At 42.2% G+C, this 22,122-nt stretch overlaps 1 protein-coding gene across 1 annotated transcript in view; it reads left to right on the top strand.

The window, feature by feature from the left end:
- Positions 1-22,122, top strand: part of LOC147892545 (ABC1 family protein) — a 57,548-nt gene that overhangs the window by 22,036 nt on the left and 13,390 nt on the right. The window contains exons 7-12 of the mRNA XM_087387003.1: positions 1,783-1,883; positions 1,990-2,158; positions 2,305-2,426; positions 6,348-6,476; positions 6,689-6,799; positions 9,701-9,758. Of these exons, the coding sequence (XP_087243129.1) occupies positions 1,783-1,883; positions 1,990-2,158; positions 2,305-2,426; positions 6,348-6,476; positions 6,689-6,799; positions 9,701-9,758 (690 nt within the window). The remainder of the gene's footprint in view (positions 1-1,782; positions 1,884-1,989; positions 2,159-2,304; positions 2,427-6,347; positions 6,477-6,688; positions 6,800-9,700; positions 9,759-22,122) is intronic.

Genomic DNA, 22,122 nt, shown 5'->3' with positions numbered 1-22,122 from the left:
GGACAGATTTGATCATATTCATCCATTGGGTAGCAATAACGATTACAAAATTGCAGAAGTGGAAGCTGAGTTGTCAAACACTTTGAAATGACAAAGATTTTGTCTTATCACACCAGCAAATTCACTTGAAAAAGGCATCCAATTCGGTAACATGACTTTGCTGAAAAAGTTTAATGATGGTAGGCAGACTCATGTACTTGTATTCAATGAGGCCAGACATTGCCTCTGGTTAAGGATTGCTGAGTCAGTTTTCCAAGAGCCGACTCGGTTATGGGTGTCTTGGTCCTCACGACCACTCGCATGCCGTGATTTACCGCTATCCATTGCTTGATACAGATCCTCCCACTGCTTGCCCTCGTGAGAGTCTGCTTCAGTTCTTCTATCCCAGCCGCCCTGTGCTGGACCAGCGATCAAAAGAGCCACATCTGCCTCAGCTGGAATCTATCCACAAGCGTCAGCAGCGGCAGGATGTATTTTTGCTTGCCTTCCAAGCGGTGCAGCAACTACCGCACTCCGATAAGTGGTCCTATTATCAGATCGTGGGCATTCACAGCCTGCCTTATGAGCCTTACGATGGTAGTATTTTGTTTCACATAGATTCCTATGACATCAGGTACCCTTTCCTGTGTGAAATATGGTTTAGGCCGTCTGGACTCACGTTTGTTAAAAGCTTGCAGCAAATGAGACAACGAAAATACACAATATGTCCTGAGTTTCTGAGAGAATCGAATGAACAATGCATCAGTGTCCTCTTGTGTATGACCAACCACTGCGTGATTTTTTTTTGGGGGGGGGGTGTGGTTCTTTTGTGATTGGAGTTTAAGTAGTGAAATTGTACCTAATCTCTCTAGGAAGAATTCAGTGGCTAAGAACATTTATGAGTTGCCATAGTAGGCCATAGTTTTGAATGAGTTTTATCATTGGTTATTCCTGGTAAGCCAAGATGGTAGGGAAAAGGGTTTAAGGAGGAGGGAGGAGTTGGAAGCAAGGCTGGTTAGACAGGAAAGACCAGCTCGTGTTGTTGCTAATTTCACATGGATTTTGTCTGTGGTTGCATGAATTATTTGATTATACACTTTTTAAAGGATAGCCTTTATTTTAATTCTACTCGACTTGTATGCCACTTGTGTAAATACATTTATAATGTGATTGGAAGAGTCTTTCATTTTCACAAGCATATAGATGTGGTCACTCGTATGGGGAAAGCTTGCATCCCATTTTAGAAGTGGATCTGAATTTGGGGAGACCATGGATATAGGCGTAATTGATGTCGTTTTTTAATTTCTCTGATTGAGCCTTTTCCCTCTAAATGATGCATGAGCTTCTCTCTATTCAATAATAATTTCTTTTAATATGTTCTTGATCTTTGCCTAATTTCTAATATGTAAGAAGTTACCAACTAGGGATGGGTTGTTGATCTTGCATGTATTCTTCTATTAAGATGTGCCAATTCAAGGTGAGAAAGCAAGAGAGTTAAACAATGAAGGGCATTCATTCTTTTGTTGAGAATTGGCCTTTTAGGCACTTAGTCTTCCTTGGACAATACTACGTATCCTTCTTGTAGTTGAATATTTATTAGTTTTACTGGTGAAGTATGAATTTGTATAGAATTTAGTTGTTGATGGCTTGAACACATACTTTACTTTCTAGCCTTATTGATACTGCTCTTGGTTGTTTGGATGATAGTGTAATGTATCATTCTTGTTGCTTTGTGGGTGGCAAATATTTTAAGATGCGGTTCGATTTATAGAGGATATTGATTCAACTTTGCTATCTGTCCAGACAATACTCGCAGAGTGGCAAGGAATCTAGATCAAAATAATGGTAATGCTGATGCTTCTCCAATGAATCGAGTAGATGTATTGGTGCCAGATGTTATTAAGGTTAGGGTTTTCTTTTCCCAAAGTGCAGGAATTTTTCTTTCAAAAGTGCATATGGAAATGGGCAAGTCGATAACCGTTAATAGCAGTTCCCTTTTGTTGATTGCAGTCTACTGAAAAGGTTCTTGTATTACAATACATGGACGGAGTTCGTCTCAGTGATATTGCTGCCCTCGATGAACTTGGGATTGACAAACAAGCCTTAGTAGAGTCTATCACACGCTCTTATGCACACCAAATCTATGTAGATGGCTTTTTCAATGGGGACCCTCACCCAGGCATGCATCATATGGCGACCCCACAACTTGGATAGCACAATGCTATTTGTCAATTTTCAATTTTCTGAATCGTTTGATTAGATGTCATACATAGTCTATTAGAAGAGGAGACAAGCTGCTAACATATTCTTGTGAATGTGTGGTAGGTAACTTTCTTGTGAGCAAGGAACCACCATTCAAACCTATTTTGTTGGACTTTGGTTTAACCAAGGATTTGACAACCACAATGAAACAAGGGCTTGCTAAAATGCTTCTAGCATGTGCTGAGGTAATTTGTTGTCACTTTGCACTAATTTTTTTGCGGAAAAGGTAAGCACATAAGTTTTTGTTTCTTTTTGTGTACATAAAGGCAAACCTATGAATCATATATCTAAATTTTGACCATGTGACATCATGTATTGAACTATATTTGTGGTGTCCAAGGCATGTTTTTCTTATTATGTGCTTGAGTATGAAAGGCAAAGCAGTACTAGGAATATATAAGAAATGCTTTTGTTTGGCCTTAGCCATTCTCATATGCTTGTGTTGAAGACAAATGGAGGCGAGTTTGCAAGGAGGCAAGGACTTGGAGCAGAAAGTCGTCAGATTTAGAATGAATGAAAATGAGAGAGTAGTACATAAGGCTATCAACATGACAAAATCTAACTCAACCATTAACTAAGTTGAGAGCACACACACCCCTACTAACTCAACCACTAATTGTGGTTATGGAAAAAACGTTAGATTAAGGAAAAAGTGCCCCTAACCTTCTAACCTATTAATACACTGGCACTACCTTAATTTTTCCAATATGTGTGATAATTTGTATATACCAAATGTTGATCTAAGTTGTTAAGTTTTGATATAGAGTTTCTCATGAAAGTGAGAGCGATTGACATACAATCATTAAAGAAATTTAGAGACTAGATAAACTCAAGACAGCACAATTGGGTGGCAGTTCTATTACCAACATGAGGTTAGCCGCTAATTAGTAGCAAATGGAACATTTTATTCTTCAAAAGAGAAATAAAGACAAGACGAGTGATCTTTTGGTAAGCAAGTCAATGCAAGATATGGCTCCTAAGAAGTGGGTGATGAGTGACTTGGAAGAAAAATCTAAGAGTGAGGTGATATCTCCAAATCAAACACTCTAATTGTTTTAGTAAAGAGGGCCTGAGGCTGGTCATACGTAAATTTGTTGGTTATTTTGGTGTTTGTTTCTATTGTAGTGGTATGATGCCATATTTTATACTTTTGGCTTAGGATTGGGGTAAGGTAAGATGAAATGTTTTTGTTTTCATAGGCAATTGTAGTTTGGATGAAGTTGATGTGGGCTGGGTTTTGATTAGCCTTCTCCTAGCAGTCTTTGTTATAGTTGAAATTTGAGTCTACCAAAAAAAGACCTTTGGTTACAGTAATGGTCTCATGTGTGTGTATTGTATGTGTGTCTATGTATGCATGTTGGATGTGTATGCGCAATGGTCTACACGTACCATTGGTGCAGATTTGATGGAGGTGTGATAGTAGCTAGTACTTGCTATCCATGATGCAGTTAATATGTTCAAGCTTGTGGCTGACTTTTATTAGGCTAAAACAACTATATTTCAAAAACATGTATTAGAAAAGAGGATGACTTTGGGCATGTTCCTGGATTCTTCTAAATATAGATGTGTTTATTGTTGATGGTTGATGATGCCACATATTAGCATACAACTTTCTATCATATATCATATCAAAGCTTCTTGAGAGAAACCTAGACGCAGTTATAGACAAGCCAGTTGCTAGTTGTTGAGGTGTAGAGGCAATTACAACTGCCCGAGTCCTCAAATGGGGAAATTTTTGTGTTTATCAAGGGGTTTGGGATTTAGATCAGTGTAAGATTCAAGTGGGATTTCAATGTTTAGAGAACATGTCAGGGTTTGGAAATGGATCTAGGGTCAAGAAGGGTGCATAGCTGAAATCGGGAGTGTTCAAGGTGCAAAATAGGTTGAGGGATCGAAGCTAAGTCAAAATTACATGAAGTGGCATAGGGAGAAAGAAGAATGCCTATCATAGTCTGCAGGAGACTGAAAGGTTTATGACATTGAAAAAAACCAGATACAGTGAAAAAACTACAGAGCGGTGCGACTAAAGCAGGCATCTACTCAGCTTACTTACATCAGTTATAGACTGAAAAACTGCATACAATAGAAAGTAGAGCCACTAAAGCGGGCATCCACTTCCAAAAACCTACTTACATCTGTCATAGACTGAGACTTTAGGTTTTGATTTGAACTCCTTGATGAGAGCCTTGCATTCGCCATAGGGAGCCCACTTACTCTCCTTTGTAGCTGCCTTCACCTTCGCTCGCTCAGTGGCTTTTTACGCAAGTTGGGATCTAGTGAGTTCTTCTGCTATCCATACTTTTGTACCTTTCAGTTGTTGGATTGTGTGCTGTGTACTTCTGGAGATGTCAAAACTTGAGTGGTGAAAAACACAGGCCAAGCCGCTGCTGTGTGGGGGCCTGTGCTCAGTTGAGCTTTGAAGAGTTCAATCGTGTAGAATGCAGGTCCCTCGCCAAAGCACCATGCGCGCTTCCGAAAAGGACTGGCGAACTCCTCAGCTAGGGCAGCACGGAACGCTGCCCAAGGCGACCTGAGGCGCCTAGCTAGGGGTGCAACCAGCCCTTGGGCTGGCACGCAGCCTCCACACACGAGGCGACCATAGGCAGGGCCTGAACCAAGTCCTTAGGAACCCGCAGCCCGCAGCCAGCGCTGGCTGGCGGGGGTGTTCTAGGTGCCGCGAATGTGCCCGGGGCACCTATGCGCTGCCGCGTGGCAGGGCTGAGGCCTCACGGGTCTGGCGCGGCACTCCAAGGCAGCAACAGGGGCGCAGAGGGGCAGGGGGCGGGAGGAGAAAGAGGGGCTGAGAAGGAGCTGAGGCGGAAGAGAAGGGGGAGAGGCAACGGGGATGCAGGAGCAGCAGCTCACGGCCTCCAGCATGGTCGTGTTTGCCCTTGGAAGGGTAGAGTTAGCATTGCCATCAAGCACCTACAGGGAAAAAAACGATATCATCTATACCTTGTGGACCATATGGGAGTGAGGGACGATGGGTTCTCACATGATTGCCGAAAGGCTTGTGCGTTTCTGCAAGGCTTGGCCTGCAATTCTACACATTCATGGATTGAGGCATCCATTCATTTATAGCTGCCCATCCTAGTTGTTGGCATCCGTTTCTAAGATTCCCTAGTTAATGTCCAGAATAGTGAGCACTTTTCTTTTCTTTCTTCCACGATCAGCTTCACACGGACAGCTGATTTGGATGGTTGGTTTTCTCTCAAGCATTAGTAGAAGGTTGTTTTCTTTTGGAAAAAAGAAAAATAATGAAACAATCCACCCAGATAGAGCTCAAAACCCACCCCCATCCCCTTGTAAACCTTTCCTATCCCTGCCCTCCCTGCATCTGCCCCACACCCATGTTTCCCGTAGAAGATCATGGAACACCTCCAACATGGGCCTGATGTTTTTGGAAAATATGAAGTGTTTGAGGCTTCCTCTTTAGCACTTTCATCGGACACCAACCCTCTATGCCTTGTACAACTATGATTTTCTTCCTCCTTTAACGGCCTCTTCAAATTCAACTCATCCTTCTTATGCATTGGTGCCAATCTTACCTTATCTATATGTGCATTACGATCTATGGTAATGGACTATTTCCTTTCTTTGCAGCACCAATTTGGTCGGGGTGGGAGGGAAATTTTGTTCAATAGGAGAGAGTAGATGGCTTCCTATAAAATGGTAAAGAACAGGCAAGGAACATTAGACTTAAGCGACAGAATTGAAATTATAGCTAAAAATGAACTGACTAGAGTAACATTAGGGAACACATTGAGAGCTATAAACAAAGATTTTAGAGGTAGGATTTTCACTCTGTACTTTCACCTTTTCACTCTGTACTTTCACCTCTTAATACATAAATGGTCAAAATCTTGGGGGATGGCACCTATTGGGAGATAGGCGCCTAGGATTTCATACCATTCTGGGATTGTATTGATCTGAAATAGGTCTTTGTCTGGCAGCTGGACTTTGTCATTGCTTCCATCATCCTCAGTTGTTATTAATTAACAGGAACGATTTCAATTTCTGTTACCCTTGAACCTTTATAGTGAACTGGAAATGCTATTTACAGAACGAGTTCTTAAGACATAATATCGCTTGTGTCTGATGTGCAGGGAGACCATGCAGCTTTGCTGTCGGCTTTTGCTGAGATGGGACTAAAGCTTCGGTTAGACATGCCAGAGGATGCCATGGAAATCACGAATTATTTCTATCGCCGTGCTGTCCCTGCAAAAGAATCTGTTGTAAGTATTGTGCTTTCAAGCTGGCCTACACAATTCATTGGCTACATGATTATCATTCCATGTACTAGAGTTTATGGTGTAGCCTTTTGTTAGTATACTCTTCTGCATTCATGACTACTAATTGTTACTCAGGTGTTGTAGTAAATTAGTAGGACACCAAATATTACTCTCTCAAGATATAAAATAGTGTGTCTTGCCATTTCCTTTGGCAGGAAAATTTCAAAGTTCATTCAAAAGAATCGGAGCAGCGTATGAAGCGACTTCAGGAGAGAATGAAGCAACAAGACAGTGGGAATAATGGAAAGAGTCCGCAGCGAAATCCAGTGTGTACTCTTTGTTCTTTGGCCTTTATTGCCTCATTTTTTAGCTTTGTTATTTTCATGCATGCTGTTAATGATCTCTGAGCATTATTGGTATCGCAAATTATATCAGATATGCAGGAGAAAGAAAGATCCATACTGAGATAGTGCTCTGGAAAAAATGATTTAAGAAAATGACTCTGTAAAATGCTCAGGGTGATCTGCCTCCCCATGCAGCTGAGGCAGTTAGGGACAGTTTCGAAGAGTAGAAAAAGGGGATACACATGGTGTATTTTGTGTATTGTCAAAATAGAGTAGCTGCATTACACAAAGACAGCTTAGTGATGTAAGATAGAACTGGCAGCAATTGCTTAACCTGACAAAATAGGTAGGAACCACTTGAGAAGCAAGGTTAAATCTTCAGGTTCGTCCAGGCTGTCTGAAATGAAGTTACCATAGAGAAACCCGTAGACATCACTTGAATCACTTAAACCGCACTTTTATCTTATTAGCATGTCTGAGCAAAAATGGCAAACTATCAGCGCGAGCACCAAGCACAAAAACACAAAAACTGTATTTTTATATTGGACGTCCAAGATAAAGGTGCAATTAGAGATCTTGGCAGCATTTTTATGGTAGGAGGGTGTGCTTGTTACCAACTCATGACTGATGAATTTGAGCAAACTTTGAGAACCATCAAGAGGGAGCCCCTAGAGATGCAATAGAGAAGATTATGGAGGTACCCATAAGATGACACGTCATGCTCAGACCTTGGAAAAATATGTGAAGAGAGGGGCAGTTGGGCACCTGCTGCGCCATCATGCAAGGTCATCTTACTTGAACAATGGGAGAGAAATGGAAACTATTACATTTTGGCTAGCTGTTGTCGGTCTTGATCTAACTTGGTTGAGAGGATTCCTAAGGTTGATGGGTATTGGTTACGGCAGTTGACCCTAAGGGGCCAAGGACATGATCTGATGGCCTGCGTGCTACCACCATAGTGTTGGAAAGTAATGGAGGCTTTGTCATAGCTTTTTTCTATGAAAGTATTTTTCCATGTTCTTGAACAAGTCAATAATATATGCCTTTAAGGGTACTGACATTGGATAGAAATTCAAACCACTAAAAAACAAATTTGGAACCCAAAAAAAGACACTTTTATGTCTTGTTCAGCTACCAAACTAGAGGTTGGAGGTTGAACTTACGAAGAGTTTGATTTTGAGATACGTTACTAGAAAGGAACTCCTAATACGGTTGCAGATTACCTAAGAAGAATTCTGAAAGTAAATGGTATTTGCTATTTCTTTATTGAAATATCTTGGATTTCTATCATTTATTGCCAAACCGGTACGTATATTGGAAAGAGTTGGCAGCAGCAAGTCTAGGTGAGAATGTTACTACTGGATTTGGGTAGCTGCAAGCCCGAATCCGTGGTGTTGAGAGAAAGGTAGTGCAGCAATGTGGAATATTGTTTAAGATTGGCAAGGTGTATATGCCCAATTTAGAAGAATCTCAATGCCATATATCATCTAACTGTCATGATCTTCCAAGCATAGGACATCTAGGGATACATCATTTCTTTGATTTGCTCAAAAGACACTTTTATTGGCTATATATGAAGAGGACTATTTGGTGAAGTGTAAGAAATGCATGTTTCTTCTGCCTCTTGAGATCCCCAACGGAAAGTATGGTTTTAAGTTAAGTACTCATTATAGCTTGGATATGAGTAAAAGGCACTTTTATTGTCCAAAGGTGAAATCTTATGGAAAGACCATGTGGTCACAATCTCAGCTTAATAAGGCTGATTGCCTAAAACCCCGAGGCATGCTACTTCTGCTTGAGATTGCCAATGGAAAGTGGAAAAGTATCAGGATGGATTTTGTTATGGGACTAATGCAAATGAGGAAAGGTTATGATGCTATTTGGTTGGTCATGGATAGACTAACCAAGATGGCACGATTTCTTCCAACACGATTGACGATCAAAAGTTATGAGTTTGCACAAGTATTTGAAAAGCATTTAATCAACTTATATGGATTGTGCAAGGATATTGCGGAGCAGTTTTGGAAATTAGTGTTTCAAAAGCTTGAAACTAGTTTTAGTACAGGCTTTGCGGATTATCCTAACTAGCATGGTCATACCACGTGAACCAATCAAACTATGGAATATATGCTTTAGGCATGTCTCCATGAGCAATTTGAGCGGGAAAGGTACCTTCCACTCATTGAGTTTGTGCTTTATAGTAATGAATATTCAGCATAGGGTTGTTTTTGTATAAGGATGAGCTTCGCTGGATGGGGATAAGGTGTATTTGACATGGCAGTCCGAACGACTATTGAGACTCTAAGGACATCTATGACAGTTAGTACTCTCATAAGCTAAGACATTGTTAGCAGAGGACTCATCCAACACTTGGCTTATACACACCAGCCTACTGCGATGCAGTGGCTTGGCTCAAGATGGGGTCTAGGCCCAAGTCTTAGGAGTGGCTTGATGTTCAAAGCTATGGCTGGGACTTTAGTAAGCTAGAAATTTTAGGAAAAAATATAAGGGGCTTTGTTGGTTAGATTAATAAGGATCCTAATCGTTTCACTAATCTTCTCAAGAGGATATAATACACGTTGTTGGAAATTTATTCGAGAGGATCATCTTTTCTAAAGAAATAGGAATGTGTGATTGATCTTGTTGTAGATTGTGTGTACCGTCATTGCTTGGGCGACCTCCTTGGGGGGTGCGGGTTTTTTTTTTTGGGGGGGGGGGGGGGGGTATTTTCTTGTTCATGGGAGTGTGATGTGGTTCTTGGGTTACAGCTTTTAAGATGTTTTTTCCATTGGATGTCTTATTTTGGTGTTTTTCTTTTTTGGTAAGGACAACTAAACCCACGGAAGTGCACTACAATATCTCATGTAAGGTCTTTTTTTGTAGGTGGATGCATTTCCCGGCGATGCTATATTTTTCATGAGGGTATTAAATCTTCTGCGAGGTTAGTGCCATGTTTTTGTTTGTGCATATCATTAGCCTCCTAAACTCGTTTACAAGATATCTTTTAAGGATTTAGATATGCTGATTGGGGGAAAAGGTATAGATAAGGAACTTTTATTAGGAATGAATTCTAGCCATATGAGTGGCTTGTCTTAACTAGTGACATGATTCACCACATAAGTTCCTTGTATGATGTGTTTGTTGGAGCTGTTAACAGCTTTAGCTTGATTTCTTGATGCCATATATGAAACAATCCCTAACCAAGTCTAGTAAACACTAGGCCTTGGTAGGGTACAACCTCAAGCTCGAGTCCAAACAAACCACGGGGCACCCGTAAACAACCCATAAGGGTTGGATCTTGCGGCTCACCTCCTAGTCGAAGGCTCAATATGTCAAGCCACCCCTGAGCCTGAGGTCCAGACCATTGCAGAGAGACAGCCAGCTTGGAAGTCCAGACATGTGTCCCATAGCATATGTCCTTTCTTCTATGCTGCTCCAAGGCCAGCAGCTCTACATCCTAAGGAGCATCACTCCTCGGACCCCCGTTAATGAACCCTTGGCCTATACTTACAGGACAGGCAGTGGCTAACTTTAGGTGTAAGCCTTTAACTTCAGCATGCATGCCTAAAGTAACTTTACTTTACTTTGTGCCACGCTTTGCCAAGTTTAGTTTAGCCATGCCACGCCTTTGGTAGCAGGCCAGCTCTGTCTACAAGATCTAGACCTCTTCCATGGGTTATTCCTAACCCCGGGCTAGACAATGCTCTAACCTTTGATCTAATCCTAGATCCCAGGTTGGCCTGGCCTTGGCTTAGGTTAGTCTAATGATGGACGGAACATTCTCTCACCCTTCTAAAAGATTTATGCCGGCATAAATCTAAGGTAGGAAAGTTGAATCATTGATTCTAAAACTATATTTCTCAATCTCTCATCCGATCCAAGGGTAGTATTTATATGATATTCTTCTCAAAGGAATGTGCAATCCAGACTTTACCATGCATGGTAAAAAAGAGAAGTATCAGGTCTAGAAATTTTTGAATGCAATCAGAATCTGATTCTACTTACTCAATTCTCATCTGAGGTCTGAGTAAGTTACATCGAACATCCAGGTGAATGTTCAGATTCTGATTTTTTCCAGAATCAATTTCAGTGTTGTGGCTTTCCAATATCATGCCAATTATACTAAAACCTTTTTTAGATGTAGATTCCAGGTGGTATCATAGGGTAGTATTTGTACAAACTTCCCTCAGAATCCATCTGAATCTCGAGAGGATTTAGTGCACTTGGCAGATAATGAAAGCAATTACAGCATTAATATAACTTTCTTAACGGAAAGTTGATTGTGACTCACTTACCAAAATTCATTTGGTAAATTACTAGTCACTTTACACAATCCTTTGGGTAACAACAGCCCATTCGGTATGTCCTTTCAAACACACTCTCCAATAAGTAATGCAAGACATACAAGGTACTAAGCAGCCGACGTTCTCGACCGCACTTCTTTTTCTTCATTAGCTCTTAGCAAAGTGATCCGCTTCGCTAATGCTATATATTTGAACCTTATATAAATTATTAATGCATTCAGCAAGGATTTTCGCCGCCTGTGTACTATATTGTCGCCACCTCGCTTAGTTAAGAGCAGCAAAACGGATTCTAGTCCATACTTTAGTCAATCACTATCGTGGGTTTGTGCGCGGCCATTCTTGAGACTCGTTTGTTGGTGGGTTTTGTACACCGCCTTCTACTCCAATCACATTGCTTCACTCCAAACTATTATAACTGTTCGACTATTTCACTAGTGACGTAATCTCCGCTCTTTGTCCATACAGCCATTTAGACTGTACAGAATCTAACAAATTACATTTGATAATGTGTTGTGGGTTCGACACATTTTTGGGGTCTCACACATGACTTATACTTCAATTAGGGTTTTTGTCCATAGGAATTTTGAATTCTAGATTTTGTAGAACTCGCTGCACAAGCTATGCAAGATTTTCTGCAAAGAAATTGGGCCTGCTTAGCCCCTTTTTTTTTTCACATTTCCCCTCTTTGAATTGGGGCTTTTGCTCCATCAATTTTTCCATTAGGCCCTTTTGCCTTAGGATTGAATTTCGGGTTTTTCAGTTGTAGCATTGTGGAGGAAGCACATTCTGCTCTTGACCAGCATTGTCCAAGCACTTACACATGTTGACGCTTTAGCTTCAGTGTTGGGTCCGAATATTACACCAAATCCTTATCCCAGAGATCAGAAATCCAGGACCAAGGAAGTGGTTGACACTTGGTTGTACAAGTGGCAAGGACACTTCCAGTTTCACCCGTATCAAAAAGATGCAACTTGTAGCCAGGTACTTGTCTGGGAAAGTGTTACTATGGTGGAAGGAGCTGCTGCCAAATCCCTCCACCGGGAGCGAATTTGAAGAGGGTCTTTAGGAAGGAATTTTTGAAGAAGGAGGTGGATTACGACATCGTCGGCAAGCTCAAAGCCCTCGATATGTCCAAACAGAATTTGACTTTTGAAGTTTCTCTTCAGAAGTTTCATGATTTGCAAACCAGAGCTACAAAGATGGACCTTGTGACTTTATTGGGTTTCTTTATGGATTGCTTGCCTAATTCATATAAACTTCAGATCAAGAACAACAAATGTACCACTTTGCAAGAGGCCATGAGCTATGCGTGCATGTATGATGATACCATGGCCATCGCAAAGGGAACCACTCTTACCGACACGAGTGGAAAGAACAAGAGAAAGTTCTTCCAGTCACCAACTGGCATAGGGGAGTCGAAGTCAGTTGACAACACCCCCCCCCACCCCCCACCCATCCCCAAGAAGAACTTGACTCGCATAAAGAATGGTAAAGCTCGTTTCTTACACATCCTCAAGTTAAAGAAAGAAGGACGTTGCTTTATTTGTGAGGAGCTGGGCCACACAAGGAACGATTGTCCTAAGCGATTGAACCAGATGCAAGTGCCACGACCAAAGCTTCATGTAGGCCAAGGAGCCAAAGCCAAGGGAGCTAACCAAGCATCGATGACAGGTAATTATGTAAATGATATTAGGTGCCCACTTTCATGTAATTGCATTTTTAATAATTCGTTATTTGGCCTCCACGACCTTTTTCGATATTATGGAGAAGTAAGGGACCAACACGTTCACATTCTCTTTGACCCATGCAGCTCTCACAATTTTGTGAACTACAAACTTGTGTAGAAGATGGGGCTGTCCATGACACCTAGAGATCACACCTATGAGGTGTCGCTTCCTGCTGGGAAGCAGTTTTGGTTTCGCAAGGTTGACGAACTTTCTATCCGGATTCAAGACTTCATAGATACTCTTACTACGTGCTATGTTATGCACTTGGAACATGTGGACTTGTTGATCGGATTAGAGTGGTTTAAAACCCACGATATTCAAATTGGATGGAAAGATCATACTCTCTCTTTTTTGGATAAGGACACCCAAGTTTATATTACATGTGATGATATTCCCTCTTCTCAGGGACCTATTGTATCTACGATGCAACGCTTCGGAATATATTAAACACTTCTCATTATGATGTGTATCAGTGTGTTTTGATTCCACTTTCCTCATTTTTTGTTTTAGTTAATACCAAGCGCATTTGAACACCGAGAATTGAGAACATTGCTAGATGATTTCCTTGATGTATTTCTTGCACAACTGCCGGAAGGTTTACCTCCAGAAAGGGCATTAGATCATTGCATAGATTTAGTACCTGGGGCTTAGCCTATTAGTATTCCACTTTATAGGATGAGCCAACTTGAGGAGGACGAGTTAGCTTCCGCCCAAGTAAATCACCTTGGGGTGCACATGTCCTTTTAAGAAAGAAGAAGGATGGTTCGTGGAGAATGTGTGTAGATTACGAACGGTTAAATAAAGTGCCAATTAAGAATAAATACCCTCTTCCTCGTTCAGATGATTTGATCGACCGGTTGGCTGGAGCAAAGTATTTCACTTAGATTGATTTGCGTACAGGTTACCACCAAATCCATATCTTTGCTAAACACATAGATAGAACCGCTTTTTGTACTAGGCATGGCCACTACGAGTTTCTCGTAGTGTCTTTTGGCTTGACTAATGCTCCTGCTACCTTCCTGCAAGTGATGAACGATTTGTTTCGAGATTATTTAGTGCCTTTTAGGCCAATTCGTTGATGTATTCTTAGATGACATCTTGATATATAGCCGATCGCTAGAGAATCACATTGGACACATCCGGATTGTCTTAGTTCTTTTAAGACAGCATAAGCTATATGCCAATATGAGTAAATGTGACTTCTTTGTGAAGGAGATCATTTACTTAGGGCACAAGATTTCTTACGAAGGTATTAACATTGATCTAGATCATTGATCTAGATCGTATCTAGAAGGTTTTCGAATGGCCCATCCCTCAAACCGTGAAACAACTTCGTTCTTTCCTAGGATTTACGGTCTTTTTACAAAAGAGTCCGTACGTGATTACTCTCAAACCACTTTACCCTTGACCAGCATGTTAAAAGGTCGTGGGCGTAGGTCTAATCAGCCTATATCTTGGAATGAAACAATGAACAAGGCTTTTGAGACCTTGAAGCAAAGTATCAAGGAAGCACCTGCTCTTGCATTGCTTGATCCTTCGCGGCCTTATGTTCTAGAGGCGGATGCGATGATTTTGTGATTGGGGCAGCTTTATTCCAAGAGGGCAGACCTGTAGCTTTTGAACGTAAAAAGCTAGATGACACTCAATATCGTTGGCCCGCTAAAGGTTTGGAAACACTACTTGTATCGCTCAAAGTTTCTTGTATTGACTGATCATCAGTCAATATGATCAATCAATAAAGTATGTCGGAATTAAGGGGAAGAAAGGCTTGATGGATATAGTTAATGCAAGACTTTGATTTTGAAATACGTTATCGAAAGGGTTCTTTGAATAGTGTGGCAGATGCCGTACGTCAAGTCAAGTTTGTAAATGCTATGTCATTTACGAAAATATCCTTAGACCAGGATCGTTCACCCAGACATTGTTCACCCAGACCAGGATCCTTAGACCAGGAGTCTATTAGAAGTGTCCAGGATTGGGATAGATTTTATGCTAACAGACATCGTTCACCCAGAGAGTACTCTGACGGAACGATGGTATATTTACTTATTCCCAAGGAATCCAAGAGTCTAAGTATTGGTTTGGTTCTAAAACTATCCCCTAGATACTGTGATCCGTTTACTCTCTCAGAAATTTGGGGCCTCTCTTGCTGCATCAAGATTCAATAATTAATTCACATTGTTGCAAATTGGACCGGTTGCATATAAACTAGAATTGCCTCCTCATGTTAAAGTACATCCAGTTTTTCATGTGAGTAGACTGAAAGAGTTACTAGGTGCTGATGATCAGCTTGTTCTCCTTCAGAAAAAATAGAAGTTACTAATTTGACTTTTATTTCCACACGATCCTAAGAGTATTCTTGAATTTCGTGAAAGACAGATAAGGAATCGAACTATCACGGAATACAAGATCAAGTGGAAGGATTGTGTTGAGGAGGACGCAACATGGGGGACATTACCTAACCTCTAGATAACATTTTTGGGTTTTCTTACGAACTCAGGAGTGAGTTCTTAGAGGAGGGAAAGTATGTCATGTGTATGGGTTGGTATATGATGTATACTGGGGTACACGAGACTAGCTCAGGTAGCCTAGGAAGGCTTAGAGGATGAGTTTGGGAATGTTCCTGGATTCATCTAGGTATATATTTATTTTATGGCCACCCTTTGCCGAGTATAGCTCAGCCTTGACGTTCTTGTGGGAGGCAGGCTGTCCAGATCCACACAGGATGTTCTATTGGGGGCTTTTTTACAGCTTGTCAGGATTGTTGGTTTGGTGGATCATGGCTCAGACTCAGAGTGGTACATAGACCCTCACCCGCACCTTGTTACCCTTGGTGCTTGGAGATTATGGCTTTATGAGGGTGTTCCCATAAAGTTCTTGCAGTGGGATCCTTGTGAGTGGGAGTGGATTGAGGAAGGGCAGCACCGAGAGAGGATCCCCTTCTTTTGTTACACTGTTCATAATGATAGGAGATTTTTTTTTTGGGGGGGGGGGGCAGAAAAAAGAGTGTTTTTATATTATGCTCATAAGATTTGTACAATCAAGTCCCAAGCAGACTTATCTCTGTAGGTAGGTAGCAGAACAGAAAAAGTATCATGATTGACTGCAGATTTTGAAGTGTATTGCTGCATCTAGTAAAGATCCTGTGATGCTCTCCAGCTTCCTCTTGTGACTGAGACAGTTCAGCATTGTAGTTATGAATATATATATTAAGTTGCAGCTTAGCCTCAGACAAGTATAATATTAGTTCTGAGTAAGATGAATATTTCTGAAAAACTAGTGTGCAAAGAGATGTTCAACAATGATAGACTCATAATTAAATTGTAAAGCATTCTTGGCAATCCATATAAACCTGTAATGAAGGGGGGGAAAGGGCTATTTTAGAGGCCCTTTAGAGGCCTTTTAGGTGGGAAATGTGGAGGGACTATATAAGTCTCCATTCACCACTCATTGTACACCTTTTGTTATGACATACAGTCACATACTAATCCTATGTACTCTCTCCTCCTTCCTCCTACGTGTTGCCTACACTCTCTCCCTCCCAATCCTTTCCTATCTCTCTCTTCCCATCACCCTTCTCTCTCTCTCTCTCTCTCTCTCTCTCTCTCTCTCTCTTCCTCTCCCTCTACCCCCGTTCCTCACTTCTTAGTCCTCCTCCCCCTTCCTCTCTCTCCCTCCTGCCAATGTATCCCCTTCCTCCAATTTGCTCCTGCCTCCTTCTCTATAAAATCATAGTGCATGTGTTCTGATTAGGGCCCATGAAGCATAATGTATCTCAAGTGGATTCCGCAGCAGCAGAGACTTCCAGTTCAGAGGTTCTCCTACATGGTACTGCACAAATTTTCAGACCATCTAGAGGAGATTTCAGCTGAGTTGTAGAGGTTGGAGGCCATCCAGAGCTCCCCATTGGGAAGGGTTTAAGATTTTTGTCGACATACATAAGAACTTTTGGAAGGCTCTTTGGAAATCCCTCAGGAATAGAAAAATCACTCTTTTCTTTTGGCTTTCTATTCATGGTGGGAATAAGACAACAAAAAACAGTCCCTAGATGGCTGCTAGACTCATCAAAGGACAGCAAACAAGCTTGGCCTTTGTCTGGCCACACAAGAGTAGCCTCTCATCACATGCAAGGACACTTAGTGGAGATTGCTAAGCTTGCAATGAAGAGCGACTAGGTTACAAGCATGCCTTTGATAGCAAGGATTGGATAGAAGCTATGAAATCTGAGCTAGACTCAGTTTCATCAGGATGGCACTTGGGAGTCGTGTGATTTGCCTAAAGGCAACGTGCTTTAGGTACCAAGTGGGTATATAAACTCAAGATGAAGGCTCATGGCCGTGTTGACCCTAGAAAGCCGACCTTGTTTCAAAAGGTTATGCTTAACAGCATGACATCGATTTTGAGGAGACATTTGCACACATTGCTATTGCATCCCATCATCATTGGCAATTGCATCAATTCGATATCAAAACTGCTTTCCTTCATGGAGATTTGCAAGAGGTATATGTCACTCAGCTTATTGGTTTTTGAAATCAAAGGATCTGAAAATAAGGTATGCCAGTTGGACAAAGCACTTTATGGTTTGAAGCACGTACCTTGGGCTTGGTATGCCAAGATACATACTCATCTTATGAGCCTTGGTTTTTAGAACAGTCCTAGGGGGAGCACTCTTTTAAGTCTGTAAGCGTGATGCCCAACTTGCTGATTTTATTTCTATATGTTGATGATATGCTTTTGAATGGACCTTCTACACAGCATATTGCAGCGATCAAGGCTGATTTGCAGCAGTCATTTGCAATGACAGATTTGCGCCAGCTTCATATTATCTTGCCATTCAGTTTACTCATGTTGAAGGAGGGGTTATTTTGATGAGTCAGTCCAAATACATTGAACAACTTCCACACAGATTTTAGTTTGAGGATTGCAAACGAGTTCCTACATCCGTAGTGTTTGATTTCCACTACTCCTTGGATGATGCTGTTGAGCCTTTGATGCCACTCTATCATAGGTTGTTGCATGTTTGATATACCTTGTGTCACACATGGCCAAATCTTTAGTATGATGTTTTTGAGTTGAGCAAATCATGCATAGTTCCAATATACAGCATTAGCAAACTGTGAAGTGTGTCTTTTGCCACAAGCCTTAGGCCAAAAGCTCTAGACAAACTTGTCCACTTTCTGAGTTGCTCTAGAGCACTCTCTTAACACTGCAAAACTCATACCTTGCATAATGGGTGACAACGCATTAGCAACCTTATTTTCCTTCCCTCTTCGGTATCGAATTTTTATATTAAACTATGTCCACAACATGGTTGTTAAGACACTCGTGTCTTATGATAAGACACTAAAGACACTTGAGACATGCGTCTTACCTTAAGACACTCTTGTTTTTTTTTTTTGGGTGGGTGGGGTGTAACAACAAACATTGTGCTTGACTTAACCATGCTATCATTGATGGCGACTTTGGATCCAGCATTGGCAGTGACCTCACAGATTCGGATTAGGATGAATCCCGAGAGATTTGACTCTTGAGAGATGAAAGTTTCCTATCATATGTATCGAGATGTAGATTTCATTCATGTCACATGTGACTGACAAACTGTTGTCATGATATATATGTTTATTGATCTATGATGATTGGTAATAAAATTTATGTAGCCCTCTTGGATTTTTGAATATCAAGATTCAATCGTCAGTGTAAACCTTTAAAGTTATGTCGTGACTTGCAAGCTCTTGAGCCATGAGTCTTAGCTTTACCTTTTAACTCCTGAGTACATGTTGGAAAGGTCACCTCCCCATCTGTAAGCCCCCAAATGAGGAGAGTGTGGGGGAGGGAGACCTAGGGCAAGATGTGCCCAAAGAGAGATTACCTGGATGTGTAGATCTGGGACAAGATCTGGAGCATTCATGGTTGGTGGGGTATCCCAAGGATGAAAGGCTGCATCAGGAGCTGCTCATGTGCAGGAAGATGGCGGGGACACATTGTCTTGGATTAGGCCTGGCATGAGGCACTCAGAGGACAGCTTCAGGATGACACAAGGCGTGGAGTCATGGCTGGAATGTGGGCAGGATTGCGACCTGCAACAGACACCAGCAGATGGCGTCAGCATGGCGAGCCATATGGCGAGGGTAGTGGGCAGGCGAAGGGTCTGCAACAGACCCTGATGATGGTGCATAGGTTGGCGCAGCAAAAGCAGGGGGAACAGGTGCTGACATGGCAGGGGATGGAGCAGCACAAGGCAGCCCATATGGAGGGCTGGTTTGGCTGGGCAAAGCCAGCCAACCAGGCCCTATCTAGGGCTGGCCAAGGGCTCAGCCCTGCATGGAATCGTGGGCCAGCAAGCCCTGGAAAAGAGAGCCCAGGAGGGCGATTTTGTGGGGCCAGTAAAGGGCCCTATTGGGGCTGGTTGGGCTGAGCCAACCAGGTCGGTTGGGCCAGCCAACCTGGTCTGTCCAGTCGGCCCAGATTGGGACAGACTGGTCGGTTTTCTCAGCAGGCCTTAGGGCCTATATAAGGAGAGGCTCTTGGCCTCATTCATCATCCAGCAGCCAGCAGTTCCAGGGCAGAAAGGAGCAGCAGGAAGCCTACTCTCTGGGCCTATCTACAGGAGGTGAGAGAGTGCAACAGGTGCTGCAGACTTAGCTCTAGGGAGAGGCTGGACCTTGGCTGTCTTCTAGGGCAGCAAGGTGCTGAGATCATCATCTTCTGGAGCAGCCATTCACAAGCAGGTTGGAGCAGTGGAACAGCTATCTTGGGGCCTACATTCAGGAGGACCAAGGGGACCTGTGTGCTGTAGACAAAGCTTGGCAGGGGCTGCCCACCTAGGCTGATTCACAGGCAGTAAGGTGGAGAAGAACACACTGGACGGAAAGTCTACAGACGCTCGAGGTGGAGCACGTGGACTCGAGTCTAGAGATAGCCAGTAGATAGGAGAAGGACCTTGTGGTTAGATCAGAGGACCACACCGTTGGTGGGACTCTGGATCTCTCTCTCTTGTATTGTGTCCATAGTTTTGGACACAATAGGCTGATTCACAGGCAGTAAGGTGGAGAAGAACACCTAGGCTGATTCACAGTTTTGTGCCCACCTAGGCTGATTCACAGGCAGTAAGGTGGAGAAGAACACACTGGACGGAAAGTCTACAGACGCTCGAGGTGGAGCACGTGGACTCGAGTCTAGAGATAGCCAGTAGATAGGAGAAGGACCTTGTGGTTAGATCAGAGGACCACACCGTTGGTGGGACTCTGGATCTCTCTCTCTTGTATTGTGTCCATAGTTTTGGACGGAAACATATATATTTTGGTCGTTTCTCTATCTGGCTGGTTCATTGTCTATTGATGAGTCTGCACATCTATGTGACGCACATTAAGTAAAGAAGTTTGTGATTCCACACCCACATTACACTGTGTGAGCTCCTGGGCATTACTATAAGTCTTCCGCTGTGTGTACCCTCTGTTGGGTTATTTCTAACAGTACATTGTACAAGTGCATTGTTTAAGTGTAGCTTATTGTACTTCTAGAATCTAGCTGCTAGCTATGCTAGCAAGTTGTATACTTGTATTCTTATACAGATATTAATTAAATATTTATTATTGCAATGACGTGTCTTATGTGTCTTATGTTTAAGACACTTTAGACACTCGTGTTTGAAGCGTGTCTAAGGTGTCGTGTCTTAACGTGTACAACCATGACCTTTAGGCATTTTGCCAAAGATTGCCCCAGAAGGAAGATAAGGCCCAAAAGGTCTTTTGATACAGTTCCTCCTCATCCTCCTCAAAGTGCTCCTCGTCCCCCACAGAGTGCTCCTCAGCGACAGGCTGTTGGAATAGTTCCTTCACGGTAGAGTGCTCCTAGGGCACATTCTTCACTTCCAACACGTGACACCCATCTTGTCCCTTTGACGGCACCTTCGGGCCTTCGTTGGGTTCTGGTCTCTGTCCGGCCTCCATCTACAGATCAAACGGCTGCTTCTCTGGATGGTATGGATATCCATGTTTTAGTGGATGCTCCCATCGAGACATCTCATGTTGAGACCACCTCCAGGCTACTTCTTCTTCAGTTCCAGAGACTACTGCTTTGGAGGCTCTCTCGACACTTGATCCGGTGGCATTTCCGCTCCCTACTTCGATTGGAGCAGCCACTGCAGACCTACAGAGGGCATTCGGAGCAGCCCCATGTCTCGTCTGAGTCTCCCACATAAGCACCCACATCATACACGTGTAACTCTATACTTCCATCTTCGGCATGGTTGTAAGACACGTTAAGACACGACACGTTAGACACGCTTCAGACATGAGTGTCTAAAGTGTCTTAAAGATAAGACACGTAAGACACGCCATTGTGGTTATAATAATAAATATTTAATTAATATATGTATAAGTATACAAATGTACAACTTGCTAGCATAGCTAGCTGCTAGATTCTAGAAGTACAATAAGCTACACTTAAATAATGCAAGAAGAAACAATGCACTTGTATAATGTAGTTAAGAGTCAAGACTCGTCACTCAAGACTTAAAAGTTAAAGTTAAGACTCACGACTGAAGAGCTCGCAAGTTTTGAGTACTTAAAGGTTTAAACTGACAATTGAATCTTGTCACATGTGACATGAATGAAAATTGCATCTCGATACATATAATTGAAAGGAAGCTTTCGACTCTCAAGACTCAAATCTCTGAAGATTCATCCTAATCTGAATCTATGAGGTCACTGCCACTGCTAGATCCAAAGTCACCATCAATGATAGCATGGCTAAGTCAAACTCAATGTGTGTTGTTACTCCCCACCCACCAAAAAAAAAAAAAAACACGAGTGTCTAAAGGTGTCTTAAGGTAAGACACGTGTCTTAAGTGTCTTAACAACCATGGTCCACAATGGCAGCCACTCAAGCTAGGTTGTTCGCAAGAATACTTCAGGCTATTGTGGTCCACATCCTCATAAAACTTTGAGCCACACAAGCAATGCCTCTATGCTTTCAAAGCATGAATAAATGAAAGTGCACAACTCTTGCTCATTAGTTGGCCAATTACGTTGAGGAGGAGAAAGCTGCTTGCTTTTAAAGGCTACTGGCCTTCGACCTTGGAGAAGAACTGCGCCTACCGCAATGCCAATTGCATTAGTTTCTAGGAAATCCATTTATGGGGATCAATAATTTCTAGCACCAGACTTGATGTACTATCCTCTTTATAGTGTTAAACTCTCTCATTGACTCTGTCTCCACACAAAAGATACTTTATGTAAGGTTATCTTAGTCAAAGGCGACATTACCTCGGATA

Source organism: Dipteris shenzhenensis, chromosome 16 (genome assembly GCF_047967505.1).
Source record: "Dipteris shenzhenensis isolate YYH24624 ecotype China chromosome 16, Dip_SZ_1.0, whole genome shotgun sequence".
NCBI lineage: Eukaryota > Viridiplantae > Streptophyta > Polypodiopsida > Gleicheniales > Dipteridaceae > Dipteris > Dipteris shenzhenensis.
This window is presented reverse-complemented; position numbering and strand designations above follow the sequence as displayed.